Source organism: Chiloscyllium punctatum, chromosome 7, assembly GCF_047496795.1.
Source record: "Chiloscyllium punctatum isolate Juve2018m chromosome 7, sChiPun1.3, whole genome shotgun sequence".
In the NCBI taxonomy this organism is placed as follows: Eukaryota; Metazoa; Chordata; class Chondrichthyes; order Orectolobiformes; family Hemiscylliidae; genus Chiloscyllium; species Chiloscyllium punctatum.
In genome coordinates, this window is record NC_092745.1 from 117,061,739 (window position 1) to 117,087,436 (window position 25,698).

The window sequence follows — 25,698 nt, forward strand, 5'->3', positions numbered from 1 at the left end:
TTCGACAAGGGAAAAGACTTTCTGTTTATCCTATCCATGCCTTCTCATGATTTTATAAACCTCTAACGTCACCCCTCAGCCTCCGACGCTCCAGGGAAAACAGCCCCAACCTGTTCAACCTCTCCCTATAGCTCAAATCCTCCAACCCTGGTAACATCCTTAAATCTTTTCTGAATCCTTGCATGTTTCACAACATTGTTCCAATAGGAAGGAGACCAGAATTGCACGTAATATTCCAACAGTGGCCGAACCAATGTCCTGTACAGCTAGAACATGGCCTCCCAACTCCTGCACTCAATACTCTGACCAACGAAGGAAGCGTACCAAATGCCGCCTTCACTATCTATCTGCGACTCTACTTTCAAGGAGCTATGAACCTGCATTCCAAGGTCTCTGTTTAGCAACACTCCCTAGGACCTTACCGTTAAGTGTAAAAGTCCTGCTAAGATTTGCTTTCCCTAGATTCCGCACATCTCTTTTGTCTAGATTGAACTCCATCTGCCACTCCTCAGTCCATTGGCCCATCTGATCAAGATCCTGTTGTAATCTGGGGTAATCTTCTTTGCTGCCAACTACACCTCCAATTTTGGTGTCATTTGCAAACTTGCTATCTGTACCTCTTTTATGCTCACATCCATTTATATAAATGATGAAAAGTAGTGGATCCAGCACGGATCCTTGTGGCACTCCACTGGTCAGAGACCTCCTTTTGATTGCAAGACATGACAAAATTTTATATATTGCTTTTTAAAGCTGGTACTTTTAGTAATGTGAGGAAGGTGGCAAAACAAACGCTTCAAAATGGTTAATGTGGAACTTTTTAGTATGAAAAATTTAGTTGAAGTGAATCTCGTTGAAATGCTGTAAGACTTATCCCTTTTAGTTACAGACGAATTCTTTCGACTTGGAAAAAGACAGATAGCTCAGTGCATCTGAGGAGAAATAGCTTTGGCGAAAAAAGCAAGATTGTGAACAATCAGAAGAGACTAGGAGACGGAAGCAGCAAGTGAAAAGAACTTGAAAGAAATGTAAGAAGTGTAACAATTTTTCATAAATATTTTAACTTTTTTCTTTGTCAGTTTTTCTTGACATGGAACATTTGAGAGATGCTGGAATACTGTTGTATACCAGTGTGTTTCACATTTCTATGTAATTTTCTTGGAAAATTGTTTTCAGAATTTGTTGTTAATTATCTTTCCAGGTTATACTATTCGAGTCAAATATTTACATGATACTTTTAAAGTTTTATGCTAGGTTGAATTTTCTAACTTTAAAGTATTTTTGGTAGCTGGGACAACTTTCTGCACCATATCAATTCTTGGAGAAACCAGTCTTTTAGTTCAAATTTCCGTAAGGTCACCAATTCGGCTGCCTTGGTATAGCCATCTCATTAAGGGTGGTAGATATGTTGAAGAGGAAGAAGGAACTATTGGTTCTCAGGCAGTCTTCACAGTGAAACAAACAAAAACAGAAATTGCTGGTGGAGAAACTCTCAGGTCTGGCAGCATCTGTTACCATTGAGTGTAGTGACCCATCAGAACTGGTTGTGACTGAGGGCCACTGGACTCGAAATATTAACTGTTTCTATTTCCATAGATGCAGCCAGATCTGCTGAGTTTCTTGTAGTTTCTGTTTCTGTTTTTGTTTGTTTCACATCTCCAGCATAGGCAGCTCTTTGTTTTATTTTAGCCTTCTGGAGTATTATTTTGTTACTGAGATTAACTCTTTAAAGGACAGTAGAACAAAATGGCAGACCATAACTTAACCATAGGAGTCCTTCCAAGAGGTGCTCTTGCAATGGCAAACCTTTTCCTGCAGATGTCCTTAGACTTGGTTTGTTTCATTAAATGTTCAGACTGCATTTCCACTCAAGATTTTGACCGAGCATAGGATTGATGTTTGCTGCTGATTACCCATTTAATTGGCTTTCTGCCACTGCTGGGTGGGTTGCTGTCACTGAACAGAATAGATTACTGGGAAAAAAAATAGCAGGGGGCAAGAGCACATTTCTGTATCACTGTGATGCATTCTTTTTCAAATTTTGCTCTCTCAATGCTTTCAAATCCTACTTCCAAGTGTCTCCTAAAATTTTCCCAATTAAGAAGAGGCACTTGAAAGATGTAAACTTGCAAGGCCAAGGGGCAGTGAGGCTGACTGGATTGCTCCATGGCAACTGGCATGGACATGAATGTTGTAGTGTCGCCTTTCGGTCCATATGAACAACATTAAAACAGGCATTTCAGCCCAACTGTTCACTGCTCCATACAAGTGTCTGCCTCCTGATCATCATCAAATTTGGCCTGAATATCCTCCTATCGTTTTCCTCTTGCTTATTTAGCTTCCCTTTAAAGGCCAGTTGCTTTAAGAGTAGTCAGATGTTATCAGGTGTACGGCATTCAAAAGATAATCATCATTTTGAAGACCAGCATGAAGTTATGAATTTGTATACCTTCAATACAATAACTTTAGTTTTGTAAATTTGTTGGAGGTTCTCCTTGTTATTGTTACCTGCAAAATAATATCAGATTCTGGAGATGAGTCTTAAGTTTCTGTCACCTCTGGATTTTGCTACTTATTTCAATTCAACTGCTCTTGCATCCACTTTACCAAGAGAGCATTGAGATTTGGTGCTTTTGATGCCAACAGCAAGTTTATTCTCTAGGGAAACTCTGAGAAGGGATGTTGGAGACAACAAGGTGACCTAGATAATTGAACAGGCAAATGAATTTGTGAAGTTAGGTGTAAAATATTATATTTTGATGTCAAGAAACCCTGAAAAGTTTAGAGGAATTAAAGTGATGACTTGACATATGATGTTGACAAGGCTGCAGTTTGAACTTTGCAGGCAGTTATCACTGCTTTTTTTTTGGGACCTTGCTGTACAGAGTTTGGCTGCAGCATTTCCTATGCTACATCAGTGACTTTGGTATATACTTAATTACAAGATGATTAGGGGTTTTGATAGGGTTGACCATGAGAACCTTTTTCCACATATGGAGTCAGCTATTACGAGGGGGCATAGCTTTAAATTAAGGGGTGGTAGGTATAGGACAGATGTTAGGGGTAGATTCTTTACTTAGCGAGTCGTGAGTTCATGGAATGCCCTGCCAGTAGCAGTGGTGGACTCTCCCTCTTTATGGGCATTTAAACGGGCATTGGATAGGCATATGGAGGATAGTGGGCTAGTGTAGGTTAGGTGGGCTTGGATCGGCGCAACATCAAGGCACAAAGGTGCTGTACTTTGCTGTATTGTTCTATGTTCTATGTTAATTGGCTGTAAAGCATTCTGGGACACCCTGAAGTCATGAAGTCGTATGCAAGTATCCATGTTGAAGATGGCGTTGTAGTAGCAGTTTGCTGTATTTTGTAAGGTGATGTGATGTAAATGTAACCTGCTGAACTCTGTGCTTTGTTGATACATGCATCTCTGGGGAATAAGATGAAGGTTGCATTTGTTTGTGTTGAAACACCACATGGGGAGAACATTTTGTGCAAATGTAGCATCCGTGTCAATTTGTGACCATGATGGTGAATTGTGCATGTTTTTGATTTCTGGTAGCCATTATGATGGATTTCATTTTGAACTTTAAGTATTAGAGTTTTATTTAAGGAAGGGACTTAAATGAAGTAAAGCATCACAGTCTTTCAAGTAGTTATTTCAGCATGGTAGAGATAAGGCCTGACAAGTAAACTTTCCTACAAGCCCATTAAAAGTTTGAGAATTCTCAAAAATCCTTAGCATATTTAAGAATATAAATTTATCATTAGTTGTATGGCTGAGAACTGTGCCCTTTGGGGTTTAGGCCCAGAGCTTTTCTCCTGGGTCAAGAGTGTACATATGGGATATTTCCTGGCTGAATAAATAGTCCTGGAAGACTGATTTTTGTTGGTATGGGGCATCCCTGGGGAAAGAGCAGAGGCTGTGGGCTGAGGATGCAGGTAGGTTGTAAACTGTCTCCATGTGCCGGAGACTAATAAAATCAAATTTTGTTCTGAACCCTTATACCTCCTTTTATTTCTCACACAACACCCGTGCCCTATCAACACCAACTAGTGCCATCCTATGATATTCTTCTAGCCACCCTCATTCAACTTTACACCTATAATATTCTCCTCGACACATCTTTCTCCCCATTTCTTTCATGACATAAATTGTTCTCGCTGTCTTATTTTTGTTAACCAATCCTGAATCATGTCAGTACATTACTGTCAATATCTTGTGCAAACACCTTCTATGTGGCGTGCTATTGAATGCCACTTGGAAATCCAAATACAGTGCGACAGCTGGATCCTGCAATAATACTGTGCCTTTAAGAGCCAAGTTCTGTCCTGTTTTTCTTGCAGAGGGGGTGTTGTCACAGTGGTGTGAAATGTCTCCTTTAGACCGGTAAACAGCTTTTGAGTTCTCCCTGGGTGTGTTTTTCAACATCATAGAGATGTACAGCATGGAAACAGACCCTTCGGCCCAACCTGTCCATGCCGACCAGATATCCCAACCCAATCTAGTCCCAGCCAGCACCTGGCCCATATCCCTCCGAACCCTTCCTATTCATACATCCATCCAAATGCCTTTTAAATGTTGCAATTGGACCAGCCTCCCCCACATCCTCTGGCAGCTCATTCCATTCCTGTACCACCCTCTGTGTGAAAAGGTTGCCTCTTCGGTCTCTTTTGTATTTTCCCCCTCTCACCCTAAACTTATGCCCTCTAGTTCTGGACTCCCCCACCCCAGGGAAAAGACTTTGCCTACTTACCCTATCCATGCCCTTCATAATTTTGTAAACCTCTATAAGGTCACACCTCAGCCTCCGACGCTCCAGAGAAAACAGCCCCAGCCTGTTCAGTCTCTCCCTATAGCTCAAATCCACCAACCCTGGCAACATCCTTGTAAATCTTTTCTGAACCCTTTCAAGTTATACAACATCTTTCCTACGGGAAGGAGACCAGAATTGCACGTAGCAATCCAACAGTGGCCTAACCAATGTCCTGTACAGCTGCAACATGACCTCCTAACTCCTATACTCACTACTCTACCTGCGACTCCACTTTCAAGGAGCTATGAGCCTGCACTCCAAGGTTTCTTTGTTCAGCAACACTCCCTAGGACCTTACCATTAAGTGTATAAGTCCTGCTAAGATTTGTTTTCCCAAAATGCAACACCTCGCACTTACCTGAATTAAACTCCATCTGCCACTTCTCAGCCCATTGGCCCATCTGGTCCAGATCCTGTTGTAATCTGAGGTAACCCTCTTCGCTGTCCACTACACCTCCAATTTTGGTGTCATCGACAAACTTACTAACTGTACCTCTTGTGCTCGCATCCAAATCATTTATGTAAATGACAAAAAGTAGAGGACGCAGCACCGATCCTTGTGGCACTCCACTGGTCACAGGCCTCCAGTCTGAAAAAAAACCCTCCATCACCACCCTCTGTCTTCTACCTTTTGAGCCAGTTCTGTATCCAAATGGCTAGTTCTCCCTGTATTTGTGAGATCTAACCTTGCTAATCGGTCTCCCATGGTCAACCTTGTCAAATGCCTTACTGAAGTCCATGTAGATCACATCTACCGCTCTGCCGTCATCAATCTTCTTTGTTACTTCTTCAAAAAACTCATCAAGTTTGTGAGACATGATTTCCCACGCACAAAGCCATTTTGACCAACCCTAATCAGTCCCTGCCTTTCCAAGTACATGTACATCCTGTCCCTCAGGATTCCCTCCAACAACCTGCCCACCACTGAGGTTAGGCTCACTGGTCTATAGTTCCCTGGCTTGTCCTTACCCCCCTTCTTAAACAGTGGCACCACGTTTGCAAATCTTCAGTCTTCTGGCACCTTACCTTGACTATCGATGATATAGATTTCCCAGCAAGAGGCTTAGCAATCACTTCTCTAGCTTCCCACAGAGTTCTCGAGTACACCTGATCATGTCCTGGGGATACATCCCACCTTTAACCATTTCAAGACATCCAGCACTTCCTCCTCTGTAATCTGGACATTTTGCAAGATGTCACCATCTATTTCCCTCCAGTCTATATCTTCCATATCCTTGTCCACAGTAGATACTGCTGCAAAATACTCTTTTAGAATCTTCCCCCATTTTCTGTGGCTGCACACAAAGGCTGCCTTGCTGATATTTGAGGGGCCCTATTCTCTCCCTAGATACCCTTTTGTCCTTAATATATTTGTAGAAACCCTTTTGGATTCTCCTTAATTCTGTTTGCCAAAGCTATCTCATGTCCCCTTTTTGCCCTCCTGATTTCCCTCTTAAGTATACTCCTACTTTCTTTTATACTGTTCTGAGGATTCACTCGATCTATCCTGTCTATACCTTGCATATACTTCCTCCTTTTTCCTAACCAAACCCTCAATTTCTTTAGTCATCCAGCATTCCCTGTACCTACCAGCCTTTCCCTTCACCCCCACAGGAATATACTTCCTCTGGATTCTCGCTATCTCATGTCTGAAGGTTTCCCATTTTCCAGCTGTCCCTTTACCTATGATCGTCTGCCCCCAATCAGCTTTTGAAAGTTCTTGCCTAATATCATCATAATTGGCGTTTCTCTAATTTAGAACTTCAACTTTTAGATCTGGTCTATCCTTTTCCATTATTTTAAATCTAATAGAATTATGCTCTCTGGCCCCAAAGTGCTCCTTCACTGACACCTCAGTCACCTGCCCTGCCTTCTTTCCTAAGAGTAGGCCAAGTTTTGTACCTTCTCTCGTAGGTACATCCACAAAATGATTCGAAAATTGTTTTGTATGCAATTAACAAATTCCTCTCCGTCTCAACCCTTAACACTATGGCAGTCCCAGTCTATGTTTGGAGAGTTAAAATCCCTTACCATAACCTCCTTACAAGTTTGTTTCTCAATTTCCCTCTGACTATTAGGGAGTCTATAATACAATCCCAGTAGGTGATCATCCCTTTCTTATTTCTCAGTTCCACCCAAATAACTTACCTGGATGTATTTCTGGGAATATTCTCCCTCAGCGCAGCTGTAATGCTATCCCTTATCAGAAATGCCACTCTCCCTCCTCTCTTGCCTCACTTTTTCTATCCTTCCTGTAACATTTGTATCCTGGAACATTTTAAGCTGCCAGTCCTGCCCATCCCTGAGCAATGTTTCCGTAATTGCTATGATATCCCAGACCCATGTTCCTAACCATGGCCCTGAGTTCATCTGCCTTCTCTGTTAGGCCCCTTGCATTGAAATAAATGCAGTTTAATTTATTAGTCCTACCTTGTCCCTGACTGTTTGACTCAAAGAATCATGTGTGAGGCTTTTAGTTTTGCTTTCACTTAGTTGGTGGTTTTTGCTGGCTTCTGGAGCTAAAAGCTTGAATTCTCTACTGCCAGAGTGAAGTCTTAATCAGCAAGACTTCCTTTTCACAATCAAAAGGGGCAGATTTTTCTTTGGGATTGCAGAGAGGTAGCTTGTGAGAACGATGATTTGGAGACACCGGTGTTGGACTAGGGTGTACAAAGTTAAAAATCACACGCCAGGTTTATCGTCCAACAGGTTTATTTGGAAGCACTAGCTTTTGAATCTTGCATGGACTTATGCAGTTTTTGAACAAAGTAAAATGTAATTCTGCAAGTAAAAATTCACTCTATAAACTCGTGTATGTGGTGGGTGGGGGGGTGCGAGTTATGAGTGACCTGTGAGAGTGTAAAGGGGTTTAATTCTGTGTGTGTGTGTGTGTGTGTGTGTGTGTGTGGTGCAAAGGGGTCACCTATACTGTGACATGAACCCATGGTCCTAGTTGAGGCCGTCCTGTGGGTACTGAACTTGGCTATCAGCCTCTGCTCAGCCAGCAGTCTGGGGCATTCAACCTCTGACCTTTTGGGTGAGTGTCCTCCAAGGTGGACTTTGGGACTGGCAACAATGCAAAGTGACTGAGCAGAGACTGATAGCCAAGTTTGGCTCAACTGGGATCATGGGTTCATATCACACTACAGGTGAACCCATTGCACCAGTCAGACACACATATCTCTCTTTTTTTCTCTTTCTCTCTCTCTCTCTCTCTCTCTCTTTTTTTGTCTCTCTTTTTTTCTCTCTCCCTTTTTTCTCTCTCCCTTTTTTCTCTCTCCCTTTTTTCTCTCTCCCTTTTTTCTCTCTCTTTTTCTTTTTCTCTCTCGCTCTCGCGCTCTCTTTTTCTCTCGCGCTCTCTTTTTCTCTCGCGCTCGCTCGCTCGCAGGGGTGCGCCCTCTCGCCCTGCAGGTGCTCGCTCTCTCAGACCAAAACCCCTTTACACGCTCACTCGCATGCATACACACACCCTCTGACAGACACTCATAACATCTCCTCCCTCCCCCCCCCCCCCCCCCCCCCCCCCGCGCACACGTGTGCACATAAACACATATAAGTCTGTGGGGCTAATTTGTACTTGCAGAATTACATTTTACTTTGCTGAAAAACTGCATGAATCCATATAAGATTCTGCAAATCCCTTTTTTTTTTAAGATTAACATCAGTCTGACAGGGAGTTAACACCTTCAATATCTTATCTGGGCTGACATGGCATCAATTGTTAAAGTACACGTGAGCATGTAACGTTTTTATAAAAAATTTGCGATTTACACATGAAAGAACTGAAACTAACATGATCATTCTAAAAGATGAGAGACTTAACAAACAATCCGGGTCTTTTTAATACATAATTTTAGTTATATCGCAATGTAAACTTTTGCAAATTCTGTGTCTTACAATCTTATTCTCCACAACCACCCGATGAAGGAGCTGTGCTCTGAAAGCTAGTGCTTTCAAATAAACCTGTTGGACTGTAACCTGGTGTTGTGATTTTTAACTGAGAATGATAACTGTGTAAATGTGTTGCTGAACTGCCTTTGCCAAGGCTCTGTTTACGGGATACCTTACCATCTGTTCCAATATAGAATGGTGAGTTGTTAAATAATACGTTATCTTGTTAAGTATTTCCATAGAATAAACTTGCATCAATTCTTTCTTTTGTTGCATTTAACTGTTACAAGAATAACGTGTGTTTTGATTAAAGCTTAGTAGTGGGCCAGTTGAGTCATATCTGGCACACCGTGCCTTTATACTTATCTTTTAAAAAAAAATGTAAACCTTAGGGCCTAGGCTATCCCCAAGGTATACTTGGGGCTGGCGGAATCTGGGTTGGTCCATAACAATTTTTTTTTGTCATAGAGACTGCTACAAAACCTTTCCTCTTTATCAGCTATTTTTCAGACATTTTGGGATGTTTATTGTATCTTCCATCGTGAAGACCAATGCAAAATATTGTTTATCTGCCCTTTCCCTGTTCTTTATTATTATTTCCACAGTTACATCCTCCAAGATTACCACACTCAATTTTGCTGCTCTTTCTCTACACCTATAGAAGCTGCTTTTTGTTTTTAAATTTCTTGCCAATTTACTTTGACAATCAATCTTTTCCCTTTTTGTTAGCTTTCTAGTCATCCACATTACACCTCTAAATTTTGTCCTTGAATGTTAAATATATTTTTTTCTAAAATTGTCACCTAGTTCATGTTACTTTAGTTTCAGAACGTATTTTGGAGAAAAATACTGAATAAAACTAAAGAGAATGAATGTGTTTCTCAGTTTCTGTATTCTAGTTATACATTATTGGATGGTTTCATGAAGTGATCGATCAGTTATTGTACTAAAGCTTTGTCCTGATTGATAGGTATTTTAGAAATGTATAGTTCAGTTTCAATGTATATCATCACGTAATTTCAAAGAACAACTCTTCTGTTGCCCATTTGTTTTAGTGTGTATTTTGTCTCACTGGGGTAATTTGCTAGATAATCCTAAAAACATTGCAAATGTTCCAGATTTCATAAAAATACGCAATTTCCCAATTTACCTCCGGTTTACACCCCGGTTGATAGAAAACGCAAACCAGATTTAAGTACTTTGCTGAAAGAAATAGCTATTCAAATCTTCATGCACACAGACACCAAAAAATCATGTGTTGCAGCTGGAGGGAAGGACTGGAAGGATTGTTCCATGCCTTCTGTCAACAGGACTTGCTGAGACAATCCTTTTCCTTTGTCAGGATTTGCTGCTCCTCAATCTTCCTTCGCCAGATACTTTCACTTGCTTGCAGGAGACACAGAACATCTGTTTACACTTGTGAAGTATATGACTGCTTGATTAAGGTCCACAGCTTATGAGGTGAAATATACTGGTTTTATTTTTCAGACCTGATCTTAGTGGTCATCTCTGCAGTAAAACTCCTTTTCTTTCCAGGGATCCAATTAGCTTTTTCCCAAACATTTGCACCCACAAGCTGTTCAGTTACCTGGGAGTGATCACATAATGGTTGGCAGACAAAGCCTTCAACATCAATGATTGACCATCACTCCCCAGACCACTCAATGACTTGTTGCAGGCCAAATCTCCATTCATACACTAACTTTTACAACAATTCTTCTTCTCTTTCAGTCCACAATCAGAAATGCAGAAAAATAAAAAAAAGCAGTCGTAATGGTTTGTAGACTTTTATAGTCCCTGAATTGTAACATCATGTACAGTGATTCTGTATTTATTACATGCAGAATTATTATTTTGAGGAAGTTTGATTATACAATTTCTGAACTGTCATGTTGCTATTTGTCTCTTTCTCCCTTCCTCCTTTAACCCTTCACCTCTTTGTATGCTATTTGATCTTTCAGCTTATTTTTGCTTGCTCTTAGATGGCATTTGGTGAGTAGAGTGTCAGGTAAGGTTCATGTTGTTGTGTTGCAAGCTGCATATTGAATGGCTGATTTGGTCTGATCACTGACTGTTGAACAGAGATGTGTATGTCAGATGTTACCAGAACTGCTCAATATCTGGAAGGGATTTGGCTAATGATGTATGCGCGTCAGAATGTCACAAGCAGGCAGACTGTGGGTTGGGTGCGAGACCTGGACAGAATGACATACGTCTAATGTCGCTGTAATTGAATCATTCAAAAAAAAACTTTTGGAGGGAATATTTCATCTGCTATTACAATCAGAAATTTTTGTTTTACAAAATTAGGCTTCACTCCGAAGTTGTGGATGGAAGCTTGGATTCTATATTGTGTGCCCAAATCTGTGACTGTTGGTTGAATGTAGGTGCTGTCTAAACATATGCAATGGGAACAATTTCCCAGGAAAAAAATTCCCAGGAAAAAATATGTAGTTCAGTCATTCAGCTACACCACTGTTTCCTTTCAGCTTTCAGAAGCATCCATCTTACTATGTTTGAAGAAATCTCAAAAGAGAAATTTTGAAAATATTTTGTATTATGTTCATTTAAAAAGAAAAAGTTGCATGTTTGTCTGGAAAGGAAATGGTACCAGGACTTTTGTGCTGATATGGAGGTAAGAATAGAATCTGCTCGGCATGTTATTCCCCACTGCTAGCCAATATTTGACTTGCAGGCATCATTCTGCCAATTTTCCTCGAGGTTGTTTTTGGGGTGACTGTTACCCTTCCCACTTGCCTGGATGAGTGTGGCTTCATTGCAACATTCAAGCAACTAGATACCATACTCTACAAAGCAACCCACTTATTGGCACCCTACCCATTTCCTTCCACATGTACTTTCTCCACCAATGTGCATAGAAACTGTAGTGTGTACTGTTGTCCATGTTTTGGACATTTTGAGCACTTTAGACTCCTCTTGTATATTAAAAACACTCTTCTCAAAGACTCTTTTCAGTGAAGTGGACAAAGGGACACAGTTTGGTTTGTGGTTCAACTCAAATATTTTGTTAATAAAATATTCCACCTTAAAAATACAATTCCAAACTCCTGCAATATTTGCTGTCTATCCAGCTCTGTCTGAGAATATTACCCATAATGATCCAGGTGTTTGAGCTGCACAGTTGGAATCTTCTTCCAGTCCAACCTAAGGCTGGTTGTCATCCAAGAAGGTGGGTCCCGCAAATCGGTGTGGCTTTTCTCTTGGGTGGTCTTGGGTTGCTGCACAGTCTTATGTAATGAGTTTTGCTGCAAGTCTTCACTGTGGGAGTAACTTCCAGGGGTGTGTCCTTATCCTCTCACCCTGGGCCACCTACAATGTTGGATAGTGGAATCATGAGCAGGGATTAACGCATCCATTTGGATTTGCGCTCTTGCCATGCTGGGGAAGTGAAAATTTTTTGTCCTCAAGCACTGGCTGGAAGTGAAAGTGCCAGGAAGTCTGATGGAAACATCTCCAATACACAACCCTCAGGCTGACTGTAACTGGTTCTCCGTGACTCTTTTTGATTTTTTTAAACTTTGGTTTTGACTGTTCTCTGCAGCAGATAGCTGTTAGCTGCTGTTTAATTGAGCCAACTTTGACTGGCTCAATTTCTATTGCTGTGGATCAATCTAAAATGTCCAATTTTGGGCCCATGATTGCTTGACCACAGTATAATGAGCAAATTTCATTGCTGCAATTTATCAAGGCTCCTTTGATCTTTTCAAATCTGACCTTTTTGTAATCTACTATCTTGAATAAGAACAGCCAAAGACTTGTAACACCATTACCTGCATGTGTTTTTTGTTTTTGCATACCATCTTGAGTTGGAACTCAAATAGAACATAGAAAAGTATAGCACAGAACAGGTCCTTTGGCCCATGATGTTGTGCCGAGGTTTAGTCCGAATATAAAATATAGTAACTTAACCTACACACCCCCCAACTCACTGCTATCTATGCGCATGTCCAGCAGTCACTTAAAATGTCCCCGATGATTCTGCTTCCTACAGCACAGCTGGCAACACATTCCATGCATTCACAACTCTCTGCGTAAAGAATCTACCTCTGACTCTAGATTAGAGTGGTGCAGGGAAAGCACAGTAGTTCAGGCAGCATCGGAGAAGCAGGACCGTCGACATTTCGGGCAAAAGGAATAGCGGCAGAGTGCCTGCAGGGTGGAGAGATAAATGAGGAGGGTGGGGGTGGGGAGAAAGTAGCAGAGAGTACAAGAGGTGAATGGGGGTGGGGATGGAGGTGATATGTCAGGGAGGAGGGTGGGTGAAGGTCGCAAAGAGTACAATGGGTGAATGGAGGTGGAGGTGGAGATGAAGGTGATAGGTCAGAGAGGAAGGTGGAGTGGATAGGTGGAAAAGAAGAAAGGTATGACAAGTCATGGAGACAGTGCTGAGCTGGACGTTTGGAACTGGGATGAGGTGGGGGAAGGGGAAATGAGAAACTGGTGAAGTCCACATTGATGCCCTGGGGTTGAAGTGTTCTGTGGCGGAAGATGAGGCATTTTTCCTCCAGGCGTCGGGTGGTGAGGGAGCGGCGGTGAAGGAGGCCCATGACCTCCACGTTCTCAGCTGAGTGGGAGGGGGAGTTGACCTCTGACGTTCCTTTATACCTTCATCTTAATATCTTCAAACTATGACTCCTCGTACCAGTCAATCCTGCCCTGGGGAAAAGTCTGTAGCTGTTGACTCTATCTGTTCCCCTCATTATTTTGTACACCTCGATCAGGTCTCCTCTCTTCCTCCTTCTCTCCAGAGAGACAAGTCTGAGATTATTCAACCTTTCTTCATAAAGCAAGCCCTCCAGTCCAGTTCTTTGCACTTTCTCCAAAGTCTCTGAATCTTTCCTATAGTAGGGTGACCAGAACTGGACACAATATTCCAAGTGTGGTCTCACCAGGGACTTGTAGAGCTGCAGCAAATCCTCAGGGCTCTTAAACTCGATCCCCCTGTTCATGAAAGCCAAAACACCATATGCTTTCTTAACAACTCTATTGACTTGGGTGGTAACTTTGAGGGATCTGTGTACTTGCACACCCAGATCCATGTGTTCATCCACAGTGCCAAAAATCCTGTCTTTAATCCTATATTTAGCATTAGAGTTTGACCTTCCAAAAAGCATCACTTTGCATTTATCCAGGTTGAATTTCATCTGCCATTTCTCAGCCCAGCTCTGTATCCTGTCTGTCGCGCTGCAGCCTGCAGTAGCCCTCTATACTATTGACGACACCTTCAACCTTTGTGTCATCTGCAAATTTACTAACCCACCCCTCAACCTCCTCATCCAAGTCTTTGATAAAAACTACAAAGAGCAGAGACCCAAGAACAGAGCCCTGTGGGACCCCACTCAACACTGACCTCCAGGCAGAATGCTTTCCATTTCCAACCACTCTCTGCCTTCTGTCAGTCAGCCAATTCTGAATCCAGATAGCCAAGGCTCCCTGTATACCATACTTCCAGACTTTATGAATGAGTCTACCATGGGGAACCTTATCAAATGCCTTGCTGAAGTCCATATACACCACATCCACTGCTCGACCTTCGTCGACCTGTCTTGTCACCTCCTCGAAGAACTCAAAAGATTTGTGAGGCATGACCTCCCCTTCACAAAACCCACTGTCTTTAATCCCACTATGTTTTGCCAAATAGACATCAATCCTATCCCTCAGAATTCTTTCCAAAACTTTGCTGATCACAGATGTAAGACTTGTCTGTAATTGCCAGGGATTTCCCTAATATTCTTCTTGAAAAGAGGAACAACATTCGCTTCCTTCCAACCTCCGGTACAATTCCTGTGGAGAGTGAGGAGGCAAATATACTCGCCAGCGGCTCCTTTCTCGCTTCCTGGAGCAGCCTAGGATAAATCTGGTCTGGCCCTGGAGACTTATCAATCTTAATGTTTTCAAAAATTTCTAGCACATCAACTTCATCAATCTTGATCTGGTCAAGACTGTACCCCAGCTCCTCTAAGTTTTCACTTTCAACAAGTTCCCTTTCCTTGGTGAAAACTGAAGCAAAAGATTTAGGGCTTCCCCTATCTGCTCAGACTAAAATTGGTGTTTCTCACTTTTGCGGATTCAAAATTCTCAAACTCTTTCCTCTCAGCAATTTTGATACGTTTACACTGTGTAGCCTACAGCAGTTCAAGAGACAGTTTGCCTGGCTAGCTAATAATCCTTGCATCCCAAAAATGAAATTTACAAAATTACTTCGAGTGCCAGAGAATAAAACATATTTGGCCATGCTTGCTACTCCAACTTTCTATCTAGTGATCCCTATGATTAAAAAAGCTTAATTTTTCTTTGTGCTGAATCAGAAGCTATACAAGAAACTGATTTGCCATCTTCTCTCTCCTCGACCTCAAAAGAACTACTGGCTGGAATGACTAAAATTAGTAGTTTTCATTTAGTGATCGATAGATGGGAAATGATGTGCTGTAGGAAGCAGTCATCGGGGACATTTTAAGTGACTGCTGGACATGCGCATAGATAGCAGTGAGTTGGGGGGTGTGTAGGTTAAGTTACTATATTTTATATTTGGATTAAACCTTGGCACAACATGGGCCAAAGGACCTGTTCTGTGCTATACTTTTCTATGTTATATTCGAGTTCCAACTCAAGATGGTATGCAAAAACAAAGTATGAGTTACTTTTGGATTTGTGAAGAACTGAATTTATGGGGAATGATTTGTGATTTCAAGAAATAGTAAGTACTCAATTTTATTCAAAAAAAACGCCAGTATTATCAGGATGGTAACTGAAGGGAGTATGCTTTTTGTATTTGCATGCCTTTTTTTTAAAAAAGGCTGAAATCAACATGACTAACATTGGTAAATATCAGATAATTTGCTTGCATCAAAAGAATTGTATGTTCTCATAGCCACTAATTTAAAAACATATTCCAGAAGATTCAATTCCAGCACTGTAATTATTTCGACTTGCATTAATCTGAATTATTGCAGCAAAATTGTACTGTGTAATCTTTTGAGGCATTTGTGTCATTATTGCCATTTGTGAAGGAGAAACATAGTGTGTATGAGCATCTCTATGAGCATTGAGATGGGAGGATGAATTTGACAAATTTTTCCCTTTTATTTTGTAAGTATCACTTCAGCCTTATTTCCACCCAATCCATTGGTGCACTTTTACTATTTTACATTTTTAATTGATTTTTTTGGTAGTGTTTAACTGTGTTATATTCTGAGTTTGACAACAAAGCACCAAATGACATACTTGTGATGTGATATTTTGTTTCCTGGAACAAAGTGGGGCTGTTGGTAGAATGTGTTACATGCAGTACTCGTTTCATCAGTCAAGACCATCATGTTTGAGAATATCTGCAGGAAAATGTGGCTGATAAGTGATAGAGATTTGTCTTTTGATAGTTGGCTTAAGCAGATTTCTTCAAATATAATGGAACATATTTTAATCGTGAGTTCTGTATAGTCGGATGAAACAGTGTGAACTTTTTTGTTAGAACATGAGTATGAGTGATTTTTCAAAAAGATTGCTTGCCATTCTACTTAGTTAGTCATAGACATGCACAACAACAGACCCTTCAGTCCAATTTGTCCACGCCGACCAGATATTTTAACCTAATCTAGTTCCATTTGCCAGTACTTGACCCATATCGCTCTAATCCCTTCCTATTCATACACCCATCCAGATGCCTTTTGAAATGCTGTAATTGTACCAGCCTCTACTACCACTTCTAGCTGCTTGTTCCAAACACGCATGACCCTCTGCGTGAAAAAGTTGCCCCTTAGGTCTGTTTTATATCTTTCCCCTCTCACCCTAAACCTATGCCCTCTAGTTCTGGACTCCCCCACACAGTGGAAAAACACCTTGTCTATTTATTCTATTCGTGTCCCTCGTGATTTTTCTAAACCTCTATAAGGTCGCCTCTCAGCCTCCGACACTACAGGGAAAACAGCTACAATCTACTCAGCCTCTCACTGTAGCTCAAACCTTCCAACCCTGGCAACATCCTTGTAAATCTTTTCTGAACCTTTTCAAGTTTCACAACGTCCCTCCTGATAGGAGGGAGACCAGAATTGCATGCGATATTCCAACAGTGGTCTAACTAATGTCCTGTACAGCCAAAACATGACGTCCCAATTTCTGTACTCCTTACTCTGACCAATCAAGGAAAGCATATGAAACGCTGCTTTCACTATCCTATCTACGGTGAGGCTCTGCTTTTCAAGGAACAATAAACCTGCACTCCAAGGTCTCTTTGTTCAGCAACACTCCCCATGACCTTAGCATTAAGTATATAAGTCCTGCCTTAATTTGCCTTTCTAAAATGCAACACGTCTCATTTATCTAAATTAAACTCCATCTGCCACTCCTCAGCCCATTGGCCCATTTGGTCAAGATCCTGTTGTAATCTGAGGGTAACCCCTTTCACTGTCCACTACGACTCCAATTCTGGTGTCATCTGCAAACTTACTAACTATACCTCCTATGTCCCCATCCAAATAATTTATATAAATGGCAAAAAAGCAGTGGACCCAACATGGATCCTTGTGGAACACCACTGGACTGTTGAAATAGAACATAGAACATAGAAGAATACAGCGCAGTACAGGCCCTTCGGCCCTCGATGTTGTGCCGATCAAAGCCCACCTAACCTACACTAACCCACTATCCTCCATATACCTATCCAATGCCCGCTTAAATACCCATAAAGAGGGAGAGTCCACTACTGCTACTGGCAGGGCATTCCATGAACTTACGACTCGCTGAGTGAAGAACCTACCCCTAACATCAGTCCTATATCTACCCCCCCCTTAATTTAAAGGTATGCCCCCTTGTAATAGCTGACTCCATACGTGGAAAAAGGTTCTCACTGTCAACCCTATCTAACCCCCTAATCATCTTGTACACCTCTATCAAATCACCCCTAAACCTTCTTTTCTCCAAAGAAAACAACCCCAAGTGCCTCAGCCTTTCCTCATACAATCTTCCTACCATACCAGGCAACATCCTGGTAAACTTCCTCTGCACCCGTTCCAGTGCCTCCACATCCTTCCTATAGTATGGCGACCAAAACTGCACACAATATTCCAGATGCGGCCGCACCAGAGTCTTATACAACTGCAGCATGACCTCAGGACTCCGGAACTCAATTCCTCTACCAATAAAAGCCAGTACGCCATATGCCTTCTTCACTGCACTATTTACCTGGGTGGCAACTTTCAGAGATCTGTGTACATGGACACCAAGATCCCTCTGCTCTTCCACACTACCAAGTAGTCTACCATTAGCCCAGTAATCCATCTTTTTATTACTCTTACCAAAGTGAATCACTTCACACGTAGCTACATTGAACTCCATTTGCCACCTTTCTGCCCACCTCTGCAGCTTCTCTATATCCCGCTGTAACCTGCCATATCCTTCCTCACTGTCTACAACTCCTCCGACTTTCGTATCATCCGCAAACTTGCTCACCCAACCTTCTAACCCTTCCTCCAGGTCATTTATAAAAATGACAAACAGCAATGGTCCCAATACAGATCCTTGTGGAACACCGCTAGTGACGGCACTCCAAGATGAACCTTTGCCATCAACTACTACCCTCTGTCTTCTTCCAGAGAGCCAATTCCTAATCCAAACCTCCAACTCACCCTCAATGCCATATCTCTGTATTTTCTGCAGTAGCCGACCATGGGGGACCTTATCAAACGCCTTACTAAAATCCATATATACCACATCTACCGCTTTCCCCTCATCTACCTCCTCGTCACCTTCTCAAAGAATTCAATAAGGTTTGTGAGGCACGACCTGCCCTTCACAAAACCATGCTGACTATCCTTGATCACATCATTCTTATCCAGATGTGCATAAATCCTATCCCTTACAATTCTCTCTAAGACTTTGCCCACAACAGAAGTGAGACTCACTGGCCTATAGTTACTAGGATTATCCCTACTCCCCTTCTTGAACAAGGGAACCACATTTGCTAGCCTCCAGTCCTCTGGCACTACTCCTGTCGACAAAGAGGACACAAAAATCAAGGCCAATGGCTCTGCAATCTCCTCCCTTGCTTCCCAGAGAATCCTAGGATAAATGCCATCAGGCCCAGGGGACTTATCTATTTTCACCCTTGCCAGAATTTCCAACACCTCTTCTCAACATATCTCAAAGCCATCCATTCTACTTATTCGTGCCTCAGTATTCATATCGACAACAATGTCCTGTTCCTGAGTGAATACTGACGAAAAGTATTCATTCAGTGCCTCCCCAATCTCTTCAGCCTCCACACGCAACTTCCCATTACTATCCTTGATTGGACCTATTCCTTCCCGAGTCATTCTTTTATTCCTAACATACCTATAGAAAGCCTTAGGGTTTTCCCTAATCCTACCAACTAAGGACCTTTCATGTCCCCTCCTTGCTGCTCTTAGCTCCCTCTTCAGGTCCTTCCGGGCTACCTTCTAACTCTCAATCGCCCCTATTGAACCTTCACGCCTCATCTTTACAAAGGCCGCCCTCTTCCATTTAACAAGGGATTCCAACTCCTTATTAAACCACGGCTCCCTCACACGACCCTTTCCTCCCTGCCTGATAGGTACGTACTTATCAAGGACACTCAATAGTTGCTCCTTGAACAAGTTCCACATATCAATTACGCTCTTGCCTTGGAATCTACTTTTCCAATCCACACATCCTAAGTCATGCCTCAACGCATCATAATTTCCCTGCCCCCAGCTATAACTCTTGCCCTGTAGTACACACTTATCCCTCTCCATCACTAGACTAAAAATCACCGAATTGTGGTCACTGTCCCCAAAGTGCTCACCTACCTCTAGTTCTAATACCTGGCCTGGTTCGTTACGCAGAACCAAATCCAGTATGGCCTCACCTCTTGTTGGCTTATCTACATATTGTGTCAGGAAACTCTCCTGCACACATTGCACAAACACTGACCCATCTAACGAACTTGAGCTATAGCTTTCCCAATCAATATCAGGAAAGTTAAAGTCTCCCATAACAATCACCCTATTACTGTCACTCTTCTCCTGAATCATCTTCGCAATCCTTTCTTCAACGATTCTAGGACTATTAGGAGGCCTGTAAAAGACTCCTAACAGGGTGACCTCACCTCTCCTATTCCTAACCTCAACCCAAACTACCTCAGATGGCAAATCTTCATCCATCTTCCTTTCCACCGCTGTAATACTATCTTTGACAAGCAAAGCCACACCCCCCCCTCTTTTACCCCCACCTCTGACCCTACTAAAACATTTAAACCCTGGAACCTGCAACAGCCAATCCTGTCCCTGATCTATTGAACATATATTTGTTTTTCTTTGAATAGAATCACACTCCATGTTAAGGTATTGAATATAGAAGAAAGACGACTGAATTGATCAAAGTTGCTCATGCACCATCCATTCAATCTTGTTCTGTAACTGACTACCTAATCTTTTGAGGGAGGATCCTCCAAATATAACTCACCAAAGTAAAATTTCCAAAATTTTGCTGGATATTCACATTTGAACAATTCAACACTAACCTACTTTGCTGTACATATTTCTAAAACTGTATGAACAAAAATCAGAGCTCTAGTCCCTTTGCACTGTTTGAATATTTCTGTCCATACCTCTCCAAAGTGATATTTATCAAGCCTATTTAGAAGAAATTACTCTTTCTATTGTAACTAGCTTTTACTGCACATTAGTTCAATGCAATTGTAATTTGCAAAGAAAAGTCTCTTCCAGTCTCATTCCGTTCATTCATTTTAAAGCTGTCGTCTTGTGTACGTAGAACAGTCATCACTCATCATGCTTTTATTTATATTAACAATACCTTTTTTTGGAAATCTTGATTATATCCCCACTTTATCTTTTCAAATAAACCAGAATACTGTGCATGCTGGAGATCTGAAATAAAAACAAAAGTAGTACTGGATAAAGTTTGCATCTGTGGAGAGAGAAAAAGAGTTAACATTTCAAATCTAATATGGCACAGAGGTCTTCAAAAGAAGAATCATATTGGCATTGAAAAATTGACTGTGCTTTTCTTTTTCTGCAGATGCTGTCAGACCTGCTGAGTTTCTTCAATACTTTGTAGATTTTATCATGTATTGTGGATGCCACAGTTGTTAGTTATTAATCACTGAATGTCCTTCAATTGAGATGGAAACCCATATTTGAAAACAATATTATGTGTACCTAACTATGAATGTTGTAATGTTAAAATCATCTTGTCCAACTGTTACCTGTATAGCATTTGATTACTATTGTGAACATTGTCTTAAGTTCATGATCAGTTGTTGTGGTCAACCTTTGCTGATGCCCACATTTTCATCATGCATATGCAGGAGCACCTTGCATGAACCTACGGTAAAATTCATGCATTACTCCATAATCCAGTTGCTACAATTGTTCTGATTGCTTCTAAAGCTGTTTATCATCAATCCACAAAGTTTTGTCTTAAAATTAAGTACTTTTTGAATAAATTCACTGGAATGAAAATGCAGTTATTTTCTTTACTTCATTGTACTTGAATTTATTATTTACTTTGAGCCTAGATTTACTGCAAACATGTCTAATATACCTCATTCCATTTAAAGAAATTTCTGTTTAATTTCGTTTAACTAAAGCTTTGACACAGGTTTCCCTAAATCATAGCTACTTTCAGAAAATGTACAAAAAAAAGAAATCAAGTTGAATCATTGTCTGGCTACCTGACAGCGCATCAACAAAATTTAATAAAAAATTTAAAGGACCCTCTGAATAATTGCAGAATAAGAATACATTAAATTTATCTACTCCCTTCAGTGCAACAGAACATCCCAGTGCTCCTCATACGATCCTCCATGATCAAAATTTACTAAAATTCTTTGGCAGTCATTTGAACTGTTCTGTTAGATCAGTTTCAATACTTTCCATAATGTTTCATATTTACATAATTTCAAATCTCCTGTTCTGTCTGCTCTGCTGTTGAAACCTTCACTCATCTTTTGGCTTCTTTTGAAACTCCTTAATTCTTCATATTAGAATAATTAACAGTGCAATACAGTGCAGCACAGGAACAGGCCCTTTGGGCCACTAAGACTGTGCTGACATGACACCTTGTAAATGAAAAACCTTTTGCCTTTATGTGGTCCATATCCCTGTATTCCCTGCCTATTCGCGAATCTATCAAGATACCTCTTAAACATTGCTGTTGCATCTGCTCTACCAACACCTCTGGCAATGCATTTCAGGCACTTAACCACACTCTCTTTTTAAAGAAAACTTGCCTGTTCTATCTCCTTTAAACCTAACCCCTTTTACCTTAAACCTATGTCCACAAGTAATTGACATTTCCTTACTGGAAAAGAGTCTGACTATATTATGCACAGAATGGTTTGTTCTAAAGACACTTTGTGTTATGAATGAAGCCTGACTTGGCCAACACGTCTACCAGGCAAAGCAGCTGCATAGTCAGCAAACCTGATTGGAGCCAGAAAGTGGCTCTGAAGTCAAAATTGGTCTCCACTCAAGATGCAATATTTTGTGGTTGTCCCATGCACATCTTTGAAAAGCTGTCCAATGTCAGCTAATTGTGTTGAAAGGCCAGTGACCTGACAGATGTAAGCTGCTGAACATTCTGGCTGCTTTTTTTGTTGTGAATCCTGGCATCTGAGAAGCAGTACCCTGTACTGCCAATACCACTTCATTGATTGCTCCGATGAAATGAGACATTGTATTTGAACTATCTGATGGAAATACGTGGCATACAACCTCCTGTGTTGCAGCCCTGTATTGTGGCAGCCTGTGTTCCCTTGAATTTCTTCTGTGCGGATCTCAGGTTTTTGTATGGCAGTGACTTCCAGAACCAAAGTCCATGCTGTGATCTGCCTGGGTACACCTATTGCTATATGTAGAACATTGTAATTCTTACTGATTTGGAGCATTAGTATTGAGTAGTATGTGCCCTTGCAGACTGTAGCAGATCTCTGCAACACCAGAGCCAAGTTCTCTTGAGCCACCACAGGTGCTGACCTCTGCACCCACTGCTGTCCAGCTGCGTTTGTCAGTTGAGATGACTTCTTATTGGGATCCCAATGAAAATAATTTCCATTCTGGCCAGTATAGGCTTTAGGAGAACATCTGAAGTGTGCCACTGCTTTTTGTCTGTTCTCATGACATCACTGGGTGGGTGGGGATGATGAACAAAGGTTGAGTTTTTAAATATGGCACCTGGATGTTTGAGACCAGAGCTCTTGGCAGGCTTCATAACTTTCTGCTTATGAAATTTTGGCACTTTATGCATCAGTGCATATGTAATAAGCTGAGAAAAACATAATCATGTGGGAAAATCTGACCTGCTCTGAAGCAGAAATCCTGTTCACTTTTCGGATTAGCCATGACACTTAGCCTCAGAAGAAAACCTTGTGCCCATTGAGTCCAGACGTGACATTGGATCTGTATAAAACTTTGGTTAGTCCACAACTTGGATCTTGCAGTCAATATGGTCGTCACACTTCGGGAAGGATCTCAGAATTCATGGAAGGCTGCAGAGGTAATTTCCCAAAATGATTTTGGGGATGAAGAATTTTAGTTTTAAGGCTTGATTGGATGACCTGGAGTTGGTTTTGTTGGAACAAACTAAATTGAGGGGGAATTTGATAGTGTACAAGGTTAGATAGGTTGAATCAGTTGACAAGCAAAACTGCGAATTAAAGATGTTTTTTAAAGAGAAAAGGGCTGATTTAAAGATATGAATAAAAGATGCAGGGAAATATTTTTACATAGCAAATGGTCATGACCTGGACCTTAGTGCATACTGTTTACTAAAATCACTTACTGGATTGAAGAAATAATGTCAGAAACCTGGAACATATTAAATGGTTATAACATGTAATTCCAAATAATGAGAATGGACTGAGTGAAGTGAATTGGTCTCATTACAAGTACAATGTGAGCTCCAAACAAAAAAAAATCCCTGAATTGCATAATAACAATAGAATTTATAATTCTCCATGGCCTGAGAAGTGAGGATTGATGAAAATAAATAGTTTAAAGACTTAAAGTTGACAAGTTTTGCAGTTGTTGAATTTACACACCTAAAGTTTTATTAATCTGATTTTTGAGAAGATTTGTAACTCCAGTTGAGGTTCCGGTTGTAAGTTTGCTTGCTGAGCTGGAAAGTTTGTTTTCAGAAGTTTTGTTGCCATGCTCGCTAGCATCATCAGTGAGCCTCTGGTGAACTGCTAGAGATATGTCCCATTTTCTATTTGTGTGTCTTGGTCTCTTAAGGTGGGTGATATAATTTCTGGTTCTTTGCAGAGGTTGGTAAAATGGGGTAGAAAACTAGCAACCACAATACACTAACACCAACTAGCCACCAAAGGACATGACCCACTGTAACTAGTATCCTTACACAAAGATGAAGGACACCACTTTGACTGGGACGACGTATTCATTCTAGGACAGGCTAAACCGAGACATGCACTGGAATTCCTGGAGGCCTGGTATTCAAACCGAAGCTCCATCAATAAACATGTTGATTTGGGCCCCATTTACCAACTTCTGAGGAAAAAGATCAGGAAATGTTATCACCCACCTTAAGAGACCAAGACCCATAAATAGTAAGTGGGACATAACACCAGCGCTTTCACTGGAGTCTCACTGATGTTACTAACCTGATGACAAAATCTATGAAAGCAAACCCTACAGCTTGGTGAGCAAACTTACAGAATTTATTTCTTACCTACTGTTAGTTTTGTTTATTTTGAATCAATACATGCTTTACTTGAAGCCATAAAATGAGAAATAAACTTAAGTGAAAGTATCAGCCTGTGGATGGCAGCACTTCATCACAATTGACAAGTTTGGTATTGCCTGATTTAACATAAATCACAGTAAAATGCTCACTTTGTAAACAAGCAAATGAATTTTTGTTCCATTGCATCTACAGGCAAAAATAAATGATGTGTATAGTTAATACCCATGTTTACAGTTATGGGGTCTTCAATGTAATTTGTTCATTTTTAAAATTGGCAAGTTATAAGGATTTTGTAGTGGTGTGAGTTGGAATACTGATCTGAAACAGATGGGACTGAAGTCTCTCTGAGGGTTCTAAGTGAAATGTGTTTGGGCAGCCCATACCCAATTCCCAACAGATGAAGACCAAAACACCATTACAGTTCACAGTTGGCACAAAACTGAATAAATCTGGCAAGTTTATGAAATGTGTTTTTAAATAATTGTCATTGAAACAACAGAAGTTGTGGCCACAATATTTACAATTTGTTTGCTGTGATATAACTATGTGATACTTGCAGGAGAAAATTAACATGTTTTTGTGAATTTACTGCTAATAATAGTGACATCTAGTGATGTAAATTGTAACTGAGTATCAAAAGCAAGAAGAAAAAATGACCACTAGATGGTGCTGATATTTTCTTCATTTCTGAAGATTGATCTGCCTCAAATCAGGATGCTCAAAACTTGATGTGAGGCTGATTTCATTATACATCTCTTCACTTCCTGGCATTCTGAGCATCCGTTTCTCCCCAACACTTCACTGCTGTTTTCTTTCTCTACTTGCCTGTTCCTTCCTTTTTTTTCTCTCACGTCTATCTGTGATACACTCCAACCAGAGCAGATTTACTTGTTTAATGAAACAACTCAGCACTTGCTTATGAAAGGAATTTTAATTCATTGAGCTTTCTTTCTTTCATTCAATATCTATTATTTTCTTTCTATAATCCATTATTTTTACTGCTGATTTGCATTGATATTAAAGTTTGAAGTTGAAATTTTAATTTGAAAGATGCTCTTCTGACCTCAGATCAATTCAGTAATTTTTGCCCTTCTGCTATTAGCGTAGTACTGAATCTAGTAGGCTGATGCACATTATATAAATAAGACACCATTTTAAGTATCTTCGCCACATGGCTCCCATTGCTTGAACATTACTCAATGAGTATTTGAGCAGTAAGTTCCAACGGTTGATTCTCTGTCTTTTTTTAATTAGTTAAC

At 40.8% G+C, this 25,698-nt stretch overlaps 1 protein-coding gene across 7 annotated transcripts in view; it reads left to right on the top strand.

Annotated features, from left to right (window-relative positions):
- The window catches only part of LOC140480081 (zinc finger protein 644-like), a 167,481-nt gene that overhangs the window by 69,519 nt on the left and 72,264 nt on the right, over positions 1-25,698 (top strand). For 5 of the 7 annotated variants that reach the window (XM_072574705.1, XM_072574706.1, XM_072574704.1 and 2 more), the window contains one exon: positions 884-1,028. The exons of the other annotated variants lie outside the window; for them this stretch is intronic. Coding sequence is in view for 1 of the 5 variants with exons in the window: in XM_072574711.1 (XP_072430812.1) it covers positions 1,027-1,028 (2 nt within the window). In the remaining 4 variants the exon portion in view is untranslated. The remainder of the gene's footprint in view (positions 1-883; positions 1,029-25,698) is intronic. 7 annotated transcript variants of the gene reach the window in all.